This window comes from Pelobates fuscus, chromosome 10 (assembly GCF_036172605.1).
Source record: "Pelobates fuscus isolate aPelFus1 chromosome 10, aPelFus1.pri, whole genome shotgun sequence".
In the NCBI taxonomy this organism is placed as follows: domain Eukaryota; kingdom Metazoa; phylum Chordata; class Amphibia; order Anura; family Pelobatidae; genus Pelobates; species Pelobates fuscus.
In genome coordinates, this window is record NC_086326.1 from 150,390,371 (window position 1) to 150,403,836 (window position 13,466).

General features: G+C 42.5%; 1 protein-coding gene across 3 annotated transcripts in view; it reads left to right on the plus strand.

The window, feature by feature from the left end:
- LOC134575274 (gastrula zinc finger protein XlCGF17.1-like) overlaps positions 1 to 8,336 on the plus strand; it is a 52,411-nt gene extending 44,075 nt beyond the window's left edge. For all 3 annotated transcript variants that reach the window (XM_063434538.1, XM_063434537.1, XM_063434539.1), the window contains one exon: positions 7,343 to 8,336. In XM_063434538.1, coding sequence (XP_063290608.1) covers positions 7,343 to 8,202 — 860 coding nt within the window. In that variant the 3' untranslated portion in view covers positions 8,203 to 8,336. The remainder of the gene's footprint in view (positions 1 to 7,342) is intronic.
- Positions 8,337 to 13,466: the final 5,130 nt, after the last annotated feature.

Consider the following 13,466-nt stretch of genomic DNA (forward strand, 5'->3'; position numbering starts at 1 on the left):
AGGTGTAGTGGTAATGATCATTTTACTTTTTTTTTACTTTATCTAATTTTCTTAAAACTTTTTTATGCTTTTAAAATTTGTATAAATATCTTTTTTTTACCGTTAAACCCTAACTAACAGTAAATTCCCCGATTTCCCATTAACCCCACTCACCCCAGCTAGCTGAATATATCATTTTAAAATTAATTAAATAAATTTAACCCCTGAAGGTTAACAACAACAACAACAAAAAAGTTCCTATACCCTCAGGGGATAAAAAAAAAAGTCAGATCACAGTATAATACTGTGATCTGTATTTTGATCACTGTAGGCAGTGATCAAATAGCAGGGAAGGGGTTAATTTTTATTGAAACTGGGTAAAAGTTGGGGGTGGGATCTAATATTTTTTTTTTTCACTGAGAAGATCAGTAACAATGATCTGTCTCCCTGCACTTCACACTGAACACGGAAGATCAGGGAGGTTGATTAGACAGGCTGTCAGAGCGATCACAGCTGCAGGGACAGCGCGATCCAGTGCTCCTAGTCTGCCTCGGATACTGAGGCAGACTGGAGAAGCCTTAATCCCACAATCGCAGTCTGAACGGGGAGCCACAACCCGAACGTGGAGTGGGGGGGGGAGTAGGCTTTACCCCTGGGTCTGTGGCCGAAGCCCTCCTGGCAACCAAACCACCACTGTCCCGATCAGGGTATCTCGCCCAAAATTATATATGTCCCCAGGTTGTGGACCAGTGTGTAAGATTATCTCTAACCCTCTGCTCCCTGAAAGGTAAGGCCAAAGCAAGCATCAGGGGTGCAAAGTCTTGAGGCCCCAACTGTAGCGAGATCCCTTATGTGGGGTGCGTGGAGTCCCTAGGGTTCGGACATGTCTGTTGTGTGTGGGGTGGACGTTACCGGCTGTCCAAGTGTCCGTGCATGGTTTATTCTTCTGGGCCATTAGGTCTGTCTCTCCTTCGTTGCGTGTCTGTCTGAGGTGGGCCCTGTCGGCGTCCAGCCGGTCTCTCCGGGCTGTTAAGTGGTTGTGGTGGACCCTCCAGGATCCACTTCGGCACTGCGACTGCTGGTAGGCCTGTCGCACTGAGCAATCTGGGCACATCATTGGGCCATCTGATGGTGTGCCAGGAGTTGCCGACTTTTGCCTTAAGGGGAAGCCCCATTTGTATGGGATCCGCTTGTCTTGCAGCATGCGGGTCAGAGGTCTCAACTCCTGTCTAGCATCTAATGTAAGGATCGACAGGTCTTGGAAGAGCGATACCTGTGAGTCCATAAAGTGGATATTTTGCATCAGGCGGGCAGCTTTCAGGGAGAACGAAAGCAAACAGCATATGACATCTCTTGGTTGCCCGTCCTCTCTTGGGGGGGGGGGGGGTCTGAGGGCCCTGTGGGCTCTTCCGGTGCTGACTCTTCCAGGAGTTGCATGAACAGGCCGGTAAGTATTTCGGGAAGGGCCACTCCCGTAGCCTCGGGCAGGCCCCTAATTCAGATGTTGTTCCGTCTGCCCCTATTATCTATGTCTTCGATCTGTCTGCGCAGTTCCAGCAAAACCGTGCCCTATCTGGCAGTGGTGGGTTCAGCAGCTTGCTGGTTCTGTATTGTCTGCTGCCTGTCTGCTTCCAGCTCCTCCATCCTGGTTTCTAGTGCATTAAGGTCCCTCCGTACCTCCATGATCTTCTCTCTGATGGCCATCCGCATTGCGGTCAGTAATTCAACTTTGTCTGTGCAGTTAAACATGTTGGCGGAGATGGAGGCTAATTCCGCTGAGATGTGTAAGAGAGTCTCCCCGCCCGTCAGGCCATGTGCGGAGCTCGCCATGCTCTCGGATCCTGGCGAGGCTGGCGCCATCTTGTCTGGCTTGCGGGTGGCCAGGAACTCGTCCATGGGCCCGGAATGTCTCGAGGGGGGGGGGGGGTCAGCAAGAGAGGGTCCGGGGTGAGGAACCCTTTTCCCCATTTTGGCTGTCAAGAGGCGTATTATAAGGGCTTTTATGAGCTGGGGCCTAGGAGCTGCAGGAGAGTGCGGCTTAATCCATTGCCGGTCAGGCCATGCCCCAGGAGCCAGGTGTTTTTTAAGGGACACTATAGTCAACAGAACCGCTACAGATTAATGTTGGACAGGCTCCTGTAGGCTTCTCCATGTAAACACTGTTTACATTGCTGCCTACTCAGATCTCTAGTGACAGATGCTGAATGTTACCCATTGAAAACATGCGTAATATCCTCCCAATGCTTTCCTATGGGAGCATTGGCTTAGCTAAAATCATTAATGATCTTGGCTATGGAAGCGGGACAAGCCACGGCAAAACTAGCACGGCGTGGGAAAATATGTGAATAAAAACACCAATCATGTGATCAGAGGGGGCTCCGACACGCATACACTGACAGAGACATACACAAACACACACTGACAGACAAAAACACACACATTTCCTCACACATTTACACTTTTAATTTTAATCCACCCAGCATCTCTACCTTTGGGGGAGCTGAATGGATCTTTCCCTGGGGTACAGTGGGGCTGCTCGCTCATCGTGCGTGCAAGGGAGCAATAATCTGCCTGCAGCTCCTCTCTGCTCCCTGACGTCATATTCCGGCTCCCGGCGCCATTAAACCGCGTGAGGTAGCAGAGAGGAGCTGCAGAAAGATCACTGCATTCTCACACGCTGCATCAGCCGACCACCTCGATGCTTACAGGGCGGTCGGCCGGCTACAACGCTCCCTGAGCCGGCTGCCTCCTTACAGCCCAGGGCGGGCGGCTACAGCGCTCTCTCTGAGCCAGCTACCTCAATGCTCCCGCGGGAGGCTTGCCGGCTCCATTGTTTGCTGCTTTAAGTAAAAGGCTGACAAATCTCAGGTGCCAGGACAAAATTTCTAGTCGTTATGGCAGCCTGGCGCCTGGGATTTGTCGAGCCCTGCATTAAAAGATCTGTCAGTTATGTATTATGCAAACTCCTTTCGATATATTTAAAGTGATAGTGTCATTCATATAAGGCCCTCTCTTCATGCAAAGATGGTATGGTATGGTCTTCTTTTAATTATATACAATACCTGTAAAAACGGAATTGGGGGGTTACAGGATAAGCACCAAAGAAATGTTTTAACCAGTTCATGAATGTGGTGTGACCTTCACCGCACCAGACTCCATCAGCACCGTCGTCCCCACTTCCAGCGTTACAGCTCGCCGTCCTCCACCAACCCTGGACCCAAGACCAGGATCCAGCTTCCAGTGGGTAGACCTCTCCTACTCCAGAGAGTGTAGAAGGCTGCTCTTACAAGAGCAAGTGATTTTAACCCAGAGGAGTATAGTGATATAGCAGTCCCCAGGGTAGATACAGCCATTTCCCCCACACATGAGACAAGGCTCTATGTTGAGAGTAAGCAGGAACTTGTTTAATGGTAGCCACAACTGGCCTTTTGGGCAAGTCCCCATGCAAGGGGCACTCTCCCCTGGACGTGAGAGTAAACCACAGTATAAACAAATACACAACCACATTGGCTCTCGGATCCAGGACACTTCCATACATAATCAGATAATCCCTCCTCTGTACCTGGGAGATAATTGAGTCATTGTGATGAAAGCAATTTCGCCACTGTTTTTTGGAGAGGACTAATGGCCATCCTTTTGCCCAAAGACTATGGGCCCTGCAAAAAGACGTTAAAAAGTGACTTCCATGGGAAAATGTGCCTCTTTCCCTCCCCCTTTTTCCTGTCCTATTGTTTCTCCAGCAGGGCGTTGTCCCAGGGACACTGCCAGACCAGTTTAAACTGGCTGCTTTATCCCTCCTCAATCTCCCATCCCTCCTCAATCTCCCTTGCTATTTTCTGACCCCACCCTTATTTGTACTATAGTGCACTTTTAACATTGAAAATAGAACGGCCGCACAGCCAAAATCTGTGGAACTATTTTGGACATGAAAGCCATGCTTGTGGTCGGTCAGGAGACTTCCAGAAAACCTTTAAACCCTTGTTCTGATCTGGGTGATTTTTGGATATGTTGTTCACCCAGATCAGGGCTATCCAGGGATGTATAATTTGTGGGGATATGTGGTGTTTTCGGTGTTTTGTGGAAAATGTGTGTTTTTTGCCTGTGGGTTATTGCGTTAGTCCTTTGTGTTTGTTAATTGTATCACAGGCAGAGGGGAGGTTTTGTGTACAGTAACTGGGAGTGTTCAAATGTAAAAACTCTGTTTTTATTGGATTGTGCATTTCATGTCCTGTGCCCCACAAGGTCCACGTGGGCGGTAACCTTGTGAGGAAATACTGTATAAAAGAAGCAGCTGTACCATTAAACCTAACCCTCAATACGTATGCCTTGTCTCGTTATTGTAGGAAACTGCTATATTCACACTGGGGATTGCTATCCTTTGTATACTCCCGTTAGCTCTAATCACTTTGCTCTTTTAAGAGCTGTTCCTGATACGCTCTCCTGGAGGAGAGGTCTTTCCCACACGGTCCTACAGGACAGAGGTTAATCCAGGGTGGAAGGAAGACCGCGAGACTCCAGTTAAGCTACGACGGTTGTGGAGTCTGCGGTGGTTGTTGTGTCCAGTGCGGTGCTTATGGTCCTCGGTGTCAGCTAGGAAGTGTCCAGCAACGGAGGTGCCCAGTCGGGGTGCCAGGTGATCCGTTACAGTGGTGGCAGCAGTGGGATGGCTTTCTAGTGTGAGGAGCAGCATCCTGGGACACCAGGCAAACATGACGCGTCGCTATGAAGATGACGCTTGCATTGAGGAGGTAAAGAGGCGGCTAGCCGGGTATGGCCCAGATCCTCTGGCTGTGATGATCGACCTCATCTTGCAAGAGTTGAATGAGGAGAACCGAGCGGTACTGCGCCTCGAGCTCAGGTTGCGCAGATTGGGACTGTGGATAGTCGATCCGTTACAGTCATGGACTGTACTAACTCAATTATCTCCAGGCAGAAAAATACACATTTTTATAAATCCCCCAAAATACATTTAAAACATACAAAACCCTCACAGTCCCAAAAGTACCCCAAAACACATGGAAACCCCACAAAAGTCACATCCAACGATGGCACCGATCTGGGTGAACAACATATCCAAAAATCACCCAGATCGGTTCACGGGTTCAGGAATTTCCTGGAATTCATAGTTTGGGCCGACCGCGCACATGGTCCCATGCCCAAAACAGTTCCATAGAATTGCGGCTAAGTGCCACTGGAGGCCCGCCCGGGAACCGCAAAGTTTTCATGCTGAAAATAGTTCCAGGGCATTGACGGCTAAGTCCCCCTGAAGTCTATTTGCGGTTTTTGGTCCATGCGAACAGCCGTCAGTGAGCTAGCGTTCAGTTCTATGGAAAGTGCCGAACCAGGGACAATAAAATATGGGTCTTTACAGTCGCTGACCTGGCCCATAGTCTTTTGGCAGGAGGCTGGCAAGCAGGCCCCTCCAAAAGCCCGTGGAGAGGTTCTGTTTGCCACAATGAATAAAGCTGGTCGGTAATCCAAAAATTGCACTAGGACAAAGTAAAGAGTTAAAGATAATGGAAAGGTGTTTGGGGTCATGAGAGTGTGTTAATAAGGGAAGTAAACTACTCTTGTTTATCAAGGCAAAGGTCTGTGAATGTAGCATGGATTTGTAGTGGATAAAGTCCAATATGGCTCCAACTTCATTTAAAATCTTTGATGTACAGTTAGCTTTGACTGAATATGCTGCCTTTCCATGGAGTAGATTTTGTTTGCACTCTCTTATCCAGGCAGGGATAGAAATAATGTTGTTCTAAAGAGATTTTGCTTGAGTGGTTGAGATTGGTGAAATTACAAATCAGAAGAGAATTGTGTATTAAATGAGTTGAGGTTTCTGCTAGGAAAAGATAGTGGTTAGATTAAAAATAATCGGCAGTGGACACATTGTGAACACGAGTTAGAAGGTGATTATCTCCGTAAGGGAAAGAGGTGGTAGAGAGGTTTAAGACATCTTGAGTAAGATGAGGTGAAGAGAATTACAGGATACATATATAGGGGAGTTAATCCACTGTGTAAAACCAAAAGATGAAGTAAATCAAGGTAGGTAAGGGGATGCTGTATTTGCAAAAGATGAGGGGTGGAAAGCCAAGCAGAGAAATCCAGTTAGAATAGAGTGGCGAAACACTGAGAGATAGTTGATGAACTCTTCAAATAGGTGTTCCCTACGCACTCTTCATTCCAGCCTGCTCTTTGCGAACAGTATTGTCCTTAACTCTTGTGCATTTGCAATATGTATGAGAGCAATAGCTCTCAACACTTCTAACAATGCCTTAACAAATGTACGACTGTGTTATTCGAGAAACCCTGCTGAGAAAGGAGAGACAGAAAGGGAGAGCTTATGGAGCGGTAACTTACGAGTGTCCCTCGGGTTACTGAGCAAGGAGGCCCCACCCTTGTGTCCCTGCTTTAAAATCTTCTTATTTTTACCCTCAGCAGTTATGTTTTTTTTCTCCTTTGCCATCCAAATCTGTCCAATGTATGCATACCTCATGCTTACTGCTTATTCCTCAAAAGTCTCTTCTGTCTTCTCTCCCACTCTCTGAGAGAGACAGTGACAACTGTATGTATGATTGGTGGAGCCACGTTCTGCTTTAGCTGTGCCTGTCTGTTGTGAAACATCTAGCAATAGCCCGGTATATGAAGAGATGGGGAATGCTAGAGGTGTTCAGCTCTGTCTTATTGGCTGATTGCTGTGCTGTCCAGGGTACCTTCTGATCGGATATTGCTAATTGGTCTCACCACAGAGTTCAATCAGTTGACATAATTGGTATGGCTGCCATATCAATGTGTATATAGTGATCCCCAATTTTCAACCTTCTAAAACGAGTAAAAAATAATTCTACTTGTATTGCCACATATCGTAGAATACAACTCCCCAATGTGACAAGGTATTGGAAAGTGCTTTCATACCATCACATAAAAGCTAATCCTGTAAGGGTAAGAGAGAAAAAAACAAGCCACATAGCCTAATGTTTCACATATTTTGAAAGGGTTACTCTAATAAAAAACAAACAAAAAAAAACAGTGTTTTAACATTTGATTAGAGTAACCCTTTCTATCATGGGTCTATAACCCAAGCATTAACCTACCACTTATACCAGGTCTAATGCCAACTTGACCACTCAGCCTGATTCTCCTCCTCTGCCACTTTTAAATCACCAAAGTGGTTGTGGTGCTTGGCATAGTCCATTAACACTGGGTGAAGATAGGAGAAAATTTGAAAGGATGAGCTTTTGCTAGTAAATTTTTTTAAACTCTGTGTGCCAAAGATTACTCCTAAACCATAATGTTGCATTTTATCTGGATTTTTGGCTGCAGTTGAGTTTTTTTTTTAATTTCATGATATACACTAAACTTCTTCCAGATGGCTCTGTGAACAGAAATGATCTTGAACAGCACGGAAACAGAAATCTGCTAATCAAGAGTGAGAAGAAATCACAGGGAATACAGAATGATTACGGCAACTCACAAGAACCAGAAACTACTTCAGAATCCGATGTATCTACACCTCAGATAACTACAGGATCTAAACTGCTTTCATGTTCTGAATGTGGGAAATGTTTTAATACTAGATCAAAATTTGTTGTACACCAGAAAACTCACACAGAAGGGAAACCTTTGTCATGCCGTGATTGTGGGAAATTTTTTAGCTATTACTCACTTCTTGTTCAACACCAGAGAACTCACACAGGGGAAAAACCTTTCACATGTTCCAAATGTGGGAACAGTTTTAAAAGGAAATCCAATCTTGATACGCATCAGAAAACCCATACAGGAGAGAAACCTTTCTCATGTGACGAATGTGGAAATCGTTTTAACAATAAATCGGGGATGTTAAGACATCAGAGAATTCATACAGGAGAGAAACCATTCTCATGTGACGAATGTGGAAAATGTTTTGCCGTTAAGGCACCCCTTGTTGCACATAAGAGAATTCACACAGGAGAGAAACCTTTCTCATGTTCTGAATGTGGGAAATGTTTCAGCCACCGCTACACTCTTGTAACACATCAGAAAACTCACACAGCAGAGAAACCTTTCTCATGTTCTGAATGTGGGGAATGTTTCAGCCACCGCTACACTCTTATATCACATAGGAAAACTCACACAGCAGAGAAGCCATTCACATGCTCTGAATGTGGGAAATGTTTTAATGGGAAGTCAAGTTTTGATAGACATAAGAGAACTAATAGTAAGTGTTGTGTATTGGTATTAACAATATGAAAATAACAGAAAGTTAAGAGGGAATAAGAACAATATGTGGATAAGCTCTAAAACTGGAAGAAAGGATTTCACCCAATCTTCTAAACAGTAGAAAGAATACACCAAACAGTTAAGGTCTCCAGGAGCTTACAAATTTTAAAAAGTACTCTACAGAGTGGGTATTGCCCAAAAAAATAGGGACCTAATAGTATAATAAAAAGCAAAAACAATTTTCAGTCATAAAGCAACACAATAAAAAATTATAATAAAATATATAATCCTTGATTAAATACGTGGATCCCAATATCTAGTCCAGAATACTTTCAAGTTTTTTAGGTCCACAGTATAGTCTTAAAAAAACAAATTAAAATAGTATTACAAATTGTGACATGAAGCAGCATAAAATTAAAGTACAATTGATAAAACCAAAATTAGAAACAGGATATTAGACAGAAGCCAATTTGCTTCAGTGGCTGAATGGAGCTTAATAGTCCAAAATGACTATAGATTGCTAAAGAGTCCACAGTAAGTGTCCAATTAATGTAGTGTAAGTAGCCTAGCCCCAACTTGTAATGACAATGCAGGGTTAAGTAGCACCGATGTCCTTAATATACTTTCATAAGAAAAGATAAAGCAACAGTCCAAAAGTAGATGCACTTAGCGATTTAGTATAGAAAAAAACTAAATGCTCTAATATTTAGAAAATAAGATGATGGTGTAAGGTTCTTGTTAAAAATATTCACTTAAAGCTGAATTGATGAATAAAAGTAGTAAATTTATTGAAAATTATAAAGATATGTAGAAATATATAAAAAAAAAATATAAAAAACATCAAATTGTTAAGAAATCACTGTGAAATATTAAGGTAGGTGGATATTCTATTAGGTCTCAGATGTAAAAAGATAAAAAACCTGTAAATCAGACCCGGATGGATTTGGATTAAATAAATGTTCCTTCTCCTCTGTAGCCGGTGAGGACGGCGTGTGGGTTCCTCTATGCTCTGCCTCCGACCACACATCGAGGGGTGGGCTGGGAACTCACGGAGAAGATACAGGTGGTACAGATACCAGGTCCGGTACGTAGCAGACAGCAGGAATGTATGCTCAACTTGAATTACCTCCTCCCAGTTTCAATCAGATCGCCTTACGTGTTTCGTAGGGTCGCCCTACTTCATATTCCTCTGATGAAGTAGGGCGACCCTATGAAATGGAGGAGCTCTATTCAGCCACTGAAGCAAATTGGCTTCTGTCTAATATCCTGTTTCTAATTTTGGTGTTATCAATTTTACTTTAATTTTATGCTGCTTCTTGTCACAATTTTTAATACTATTTTAGTTTGGTTTTTTAAGACTGTACTGTGGACCTAAAAAACTTGAAAGTATTCTGGACTAGATATTGCGATCCACTTATTTAATCAATGATTATATATTTTATTATAATTTTTTATTGTGTTGCTTTATGACTGAAAATTATTTTTGCTTTTTATTATACTATTAGGTCCCTATTTTTTAGGGCAATACTTTTTTATTTGTAAGCTCCTGGAGCTCTTCACTCTTTGGTATATTCTTTGTTTGCTTGTTAACTAATGTTTGCTTGTTTTTTGTTAGCGATTGTTTAAATATGACTGCTCTCATCCTCTAGATCAGGGATAGGCAATCTTTGGCACTCCAGATGTTGCACACTACATCCCCCATAATGCTCTTACACCCATAATGCTGGCAAAGCATCATGGGAGGTGTAGTCCAAAACATCTGTAGTGCCGAAGGTTGCCTATGCCTGCTCTAGAGAAAAGTAAACCAGTCCCATGCTCAACCATCATTATTTATGAACTACTTATGTTGATGATTGACCATGACTACACAAACAGCTGGGGTACCATTTGGTAGTGAATAGCACCTGGTAATTCAACAGAACACAGTGCGGAAATTCTGGCAGCTACACAAAAAAAAATATCTGCATACTGCTATCAAGTAAGGCCTCTCCAACTAGCACACCATTCTTTACTTTTCAGAAAACCATTCAAGCTAGGCCCAAGAAACTCTGGGAATCCAAAATGTGACTTTTCCTGGGTGAACTTATACCACTGCATAGTGCCTTGTGAGCAAATGAATCCATTCTGGAAGATGATTTACATAGTTAACATATTAAAACATGCTATTTCTCTAAAGCACTATATTCACTAAAGAGTGCTGTAGTGGGTAAAAGTGCCCTGGCCCCCTTCCCCTACAATGTAAGTAGTCAAAATGTTTACGAACGGCAAACAAATGTAATAAGCCCTTGCTGCCCTAGAGGCAGTGACTGATGGTAATCCGGGAGGAAGTTAAACAGTAAATGGTTTTACGACTTATTAACCACTACTGCACTCTTTAGTGGTTACATTGCCTGGAGTGTGTCTTTTACAGCGTTGGTGGCCGTATATGGTTTGTGTCCTCACACTTTATGCACAGTTTATGCAGATAGCCCTGGCTGTGGCCAGGAAATCTGTTTTTCAATAATAAATTCATACTGCTTAATTACTCAAGTCGAAACTGTTCCATGCCTTTAGAAAGAAAAAAACGACATTTGAATATACCAGTGTGTACCTTCAATGTATAGTTTCGGGCAAGCCTGCCATACACATATGCATTGAGTGATTCAAAAACCAGCAATCTCTGTAACTCTGATACCTATTGTTTCCGAATATCTAAAGACTTGCTGACTTTGTCTGGGCTGGGCGGATGTGGTTTATTAAAAAAACAAAAAAATGCTTAAAAGGAAATGCTTCACAACCTTTTGAATCCACATTTGCATTTGTGAAAAGCGTCAGCTAGACTTCAAATAGATCTCAGATAACCTAGTAGTTAATCAACAGTTAAGCGCAGCAGCTTTATGAGGTTCATAAATGCCGCAACGTACCAACCGAATGTTAATCTTTAAAGAAAAAAAAAAAATGAAAATGTGCCTGACCAACGAATGTCACAGCCTGTATTGCATATTGTCGTTATCTATACCTTGACGCTGCTGTTGTGGCGAATCAAGGCTGTTTGTCACTCTTTGTGCACAATAAAAATAAAGAATATAAAATAAAATAAAAGGATGTGCTTCACTTGACAATTTTTTAAACCAGATACACGTTTGAACAAAACAAAATAAAGCAAGAAAATGTTTAAAAGTCTGTAATAAATTAAAATAAATTATATGCACAGCAAAAATAAAGAATGGAAAAAAAAAAAAAAAAGAATGTATTGTTGTGCACACTTCTCAGCTAAGGGAGTTTTTTCAACTAATAGCCAATAATTGGAGTGAAGCCTTCAAAACTAACCTGAGTGGTTATGGGTCCTCCCCCCAAGCGAAATAACCCTGAATACAGTGAGTATAGATAATTACTAGCGGACATAAAGGGAGAAAGATAACGTAATTACAAAAAATGAACTAATCTTTATTACGATTCAATGAGAAACTGAGGTAACAAAAAAAAGAATCGAAACTTGAATCCCACACCAGTAACATAGCTTTTAAAGCAGCACTGTCATGGCCGCATCCGTGTTTTTGTTTTTGTTTTGTTTTTGTCCAGTCAAAGCTCTTTCCGTATTTTTCATATGAGCTTTCCCAAAAGGGGGAGCAGTTAAAAAACACGAATACATCACAATTACATGGGGAAACACAGAATACAAGGGAACATCCTGGGAATAAGCATTGGGAACACAAAATAAAATGGCAAAACATTTGAATATTCAATGGGCATGGTACTTACTGGCGGTGGCCCGCCACACTATTATCTGAAATTCGGATGGGAATTTTGTCCATTCATTCGTCAGAAAGACACATGAATGAATAGAAGTTTTGAACAAACGTCACCAAATGTCGGTGTTCGTTTGTTCGTTCTGTTTATTACAAGGAGAGAGCTATTGGCTTGCAGCTCCCTCCTTGTAATATGTAAAAATAGAAGCAACGGGGAACAGTGCGTAGGCCCCCCATGTCCTCCTCCACTCTATGGGGGTCAATATGACCCCCATATTAGCATAAAGGAGATTTAAATATCCCAAATGACCCTACTTGCTATGCGAGTAGGAGTATGTCTACTAAACAGTGAGCAGCCTGTAAAAATAAAAACTCCCCTTCGGTAACCCCTTAGTGACCAGGCCATTTTTCAATTGTATTACCGTTAAGGACCAGGGCTCTTTTTACATTTCTGCAGTGGTTGTGTTTAGATGTAATTTGCCTCTTACACATTTACTGTACCCATACATATTATATACCATTTTTCTGGCTATTAAATGTTCATTCTAAAGATACCATTATTTTCATCATATCATATAATGTACTAGAATAAAAAAAGTAAAATATGATAAAAAAACAAACAAAAAAAAACACATCTGGCCATCATGCACCCATGTCCCAGTTGAAACATGTCTGAAGCCGACCAATGTAATTCACCTCAGTCAAACTGTATGTTTTTGAAAAGTACACACCCTAGGGCATTTCACATGGTGGCATTTGAACACTTTACATGCACTAATTCTACCACCAGTCTCTGTCAAACGTTTTTGTGGTGTTATTTTTCACTCACACATTCTACTTTGTGCATAGATTCTAAGCTCCTGTTAGGTGTTACTGCCAAAGGACACCACAATATGTACTTGGCATCATCTCCCGAGTACAGCGATAACACTCATGCATACGTTTGTCGGGTTCACTGGGGGGGTGCAAAGCAAAATGTCTGATATGCGTTTTTCAAATTTTATATATCTTGTTTGCCTATCTTGTTTTGAGGGCCTTATCAGATATCCCAATGTATTTTCTTGCCATGAGTGTGCATATATTTGAAAAGTTTACACCCCACAGTAGTTGAAGAACGTGTGTGGAGGTAACTGTTCAATCCTCAATTTTACACACGCACACCGCTATGTGACTGTGATTTAGGAGAGCCCGCTGTTGGTTATTGCAAGAACACACCCCGGGTTGTTTTCTGCGAGGCCTCCTAAGGACACCCATGCCCCCCCCATGCATAGGTCTGCCAGGATTTGGGGAAGGTACGGTAACAATTGAATGACTTGCCATTTGAGTTGAAATTGAGAGTATGTCTTCTGATAGGCCTATCTTTAGCTTGGGGCTTATCACATACCCCAGTTTTATATATCGCCACAAAAGGGTACATACTTGAAACGTAGACACCCCGAGGTATTGCATGTATGTGGAGTGCTTTGATGCAACTTTTTTTTAGCCATAAAAAAGATAAAACAAGTTGAAGAACGTGTGTGGAGGTAACTGTTCAATCCTCAATTTTACACACGCACACCGCTATGT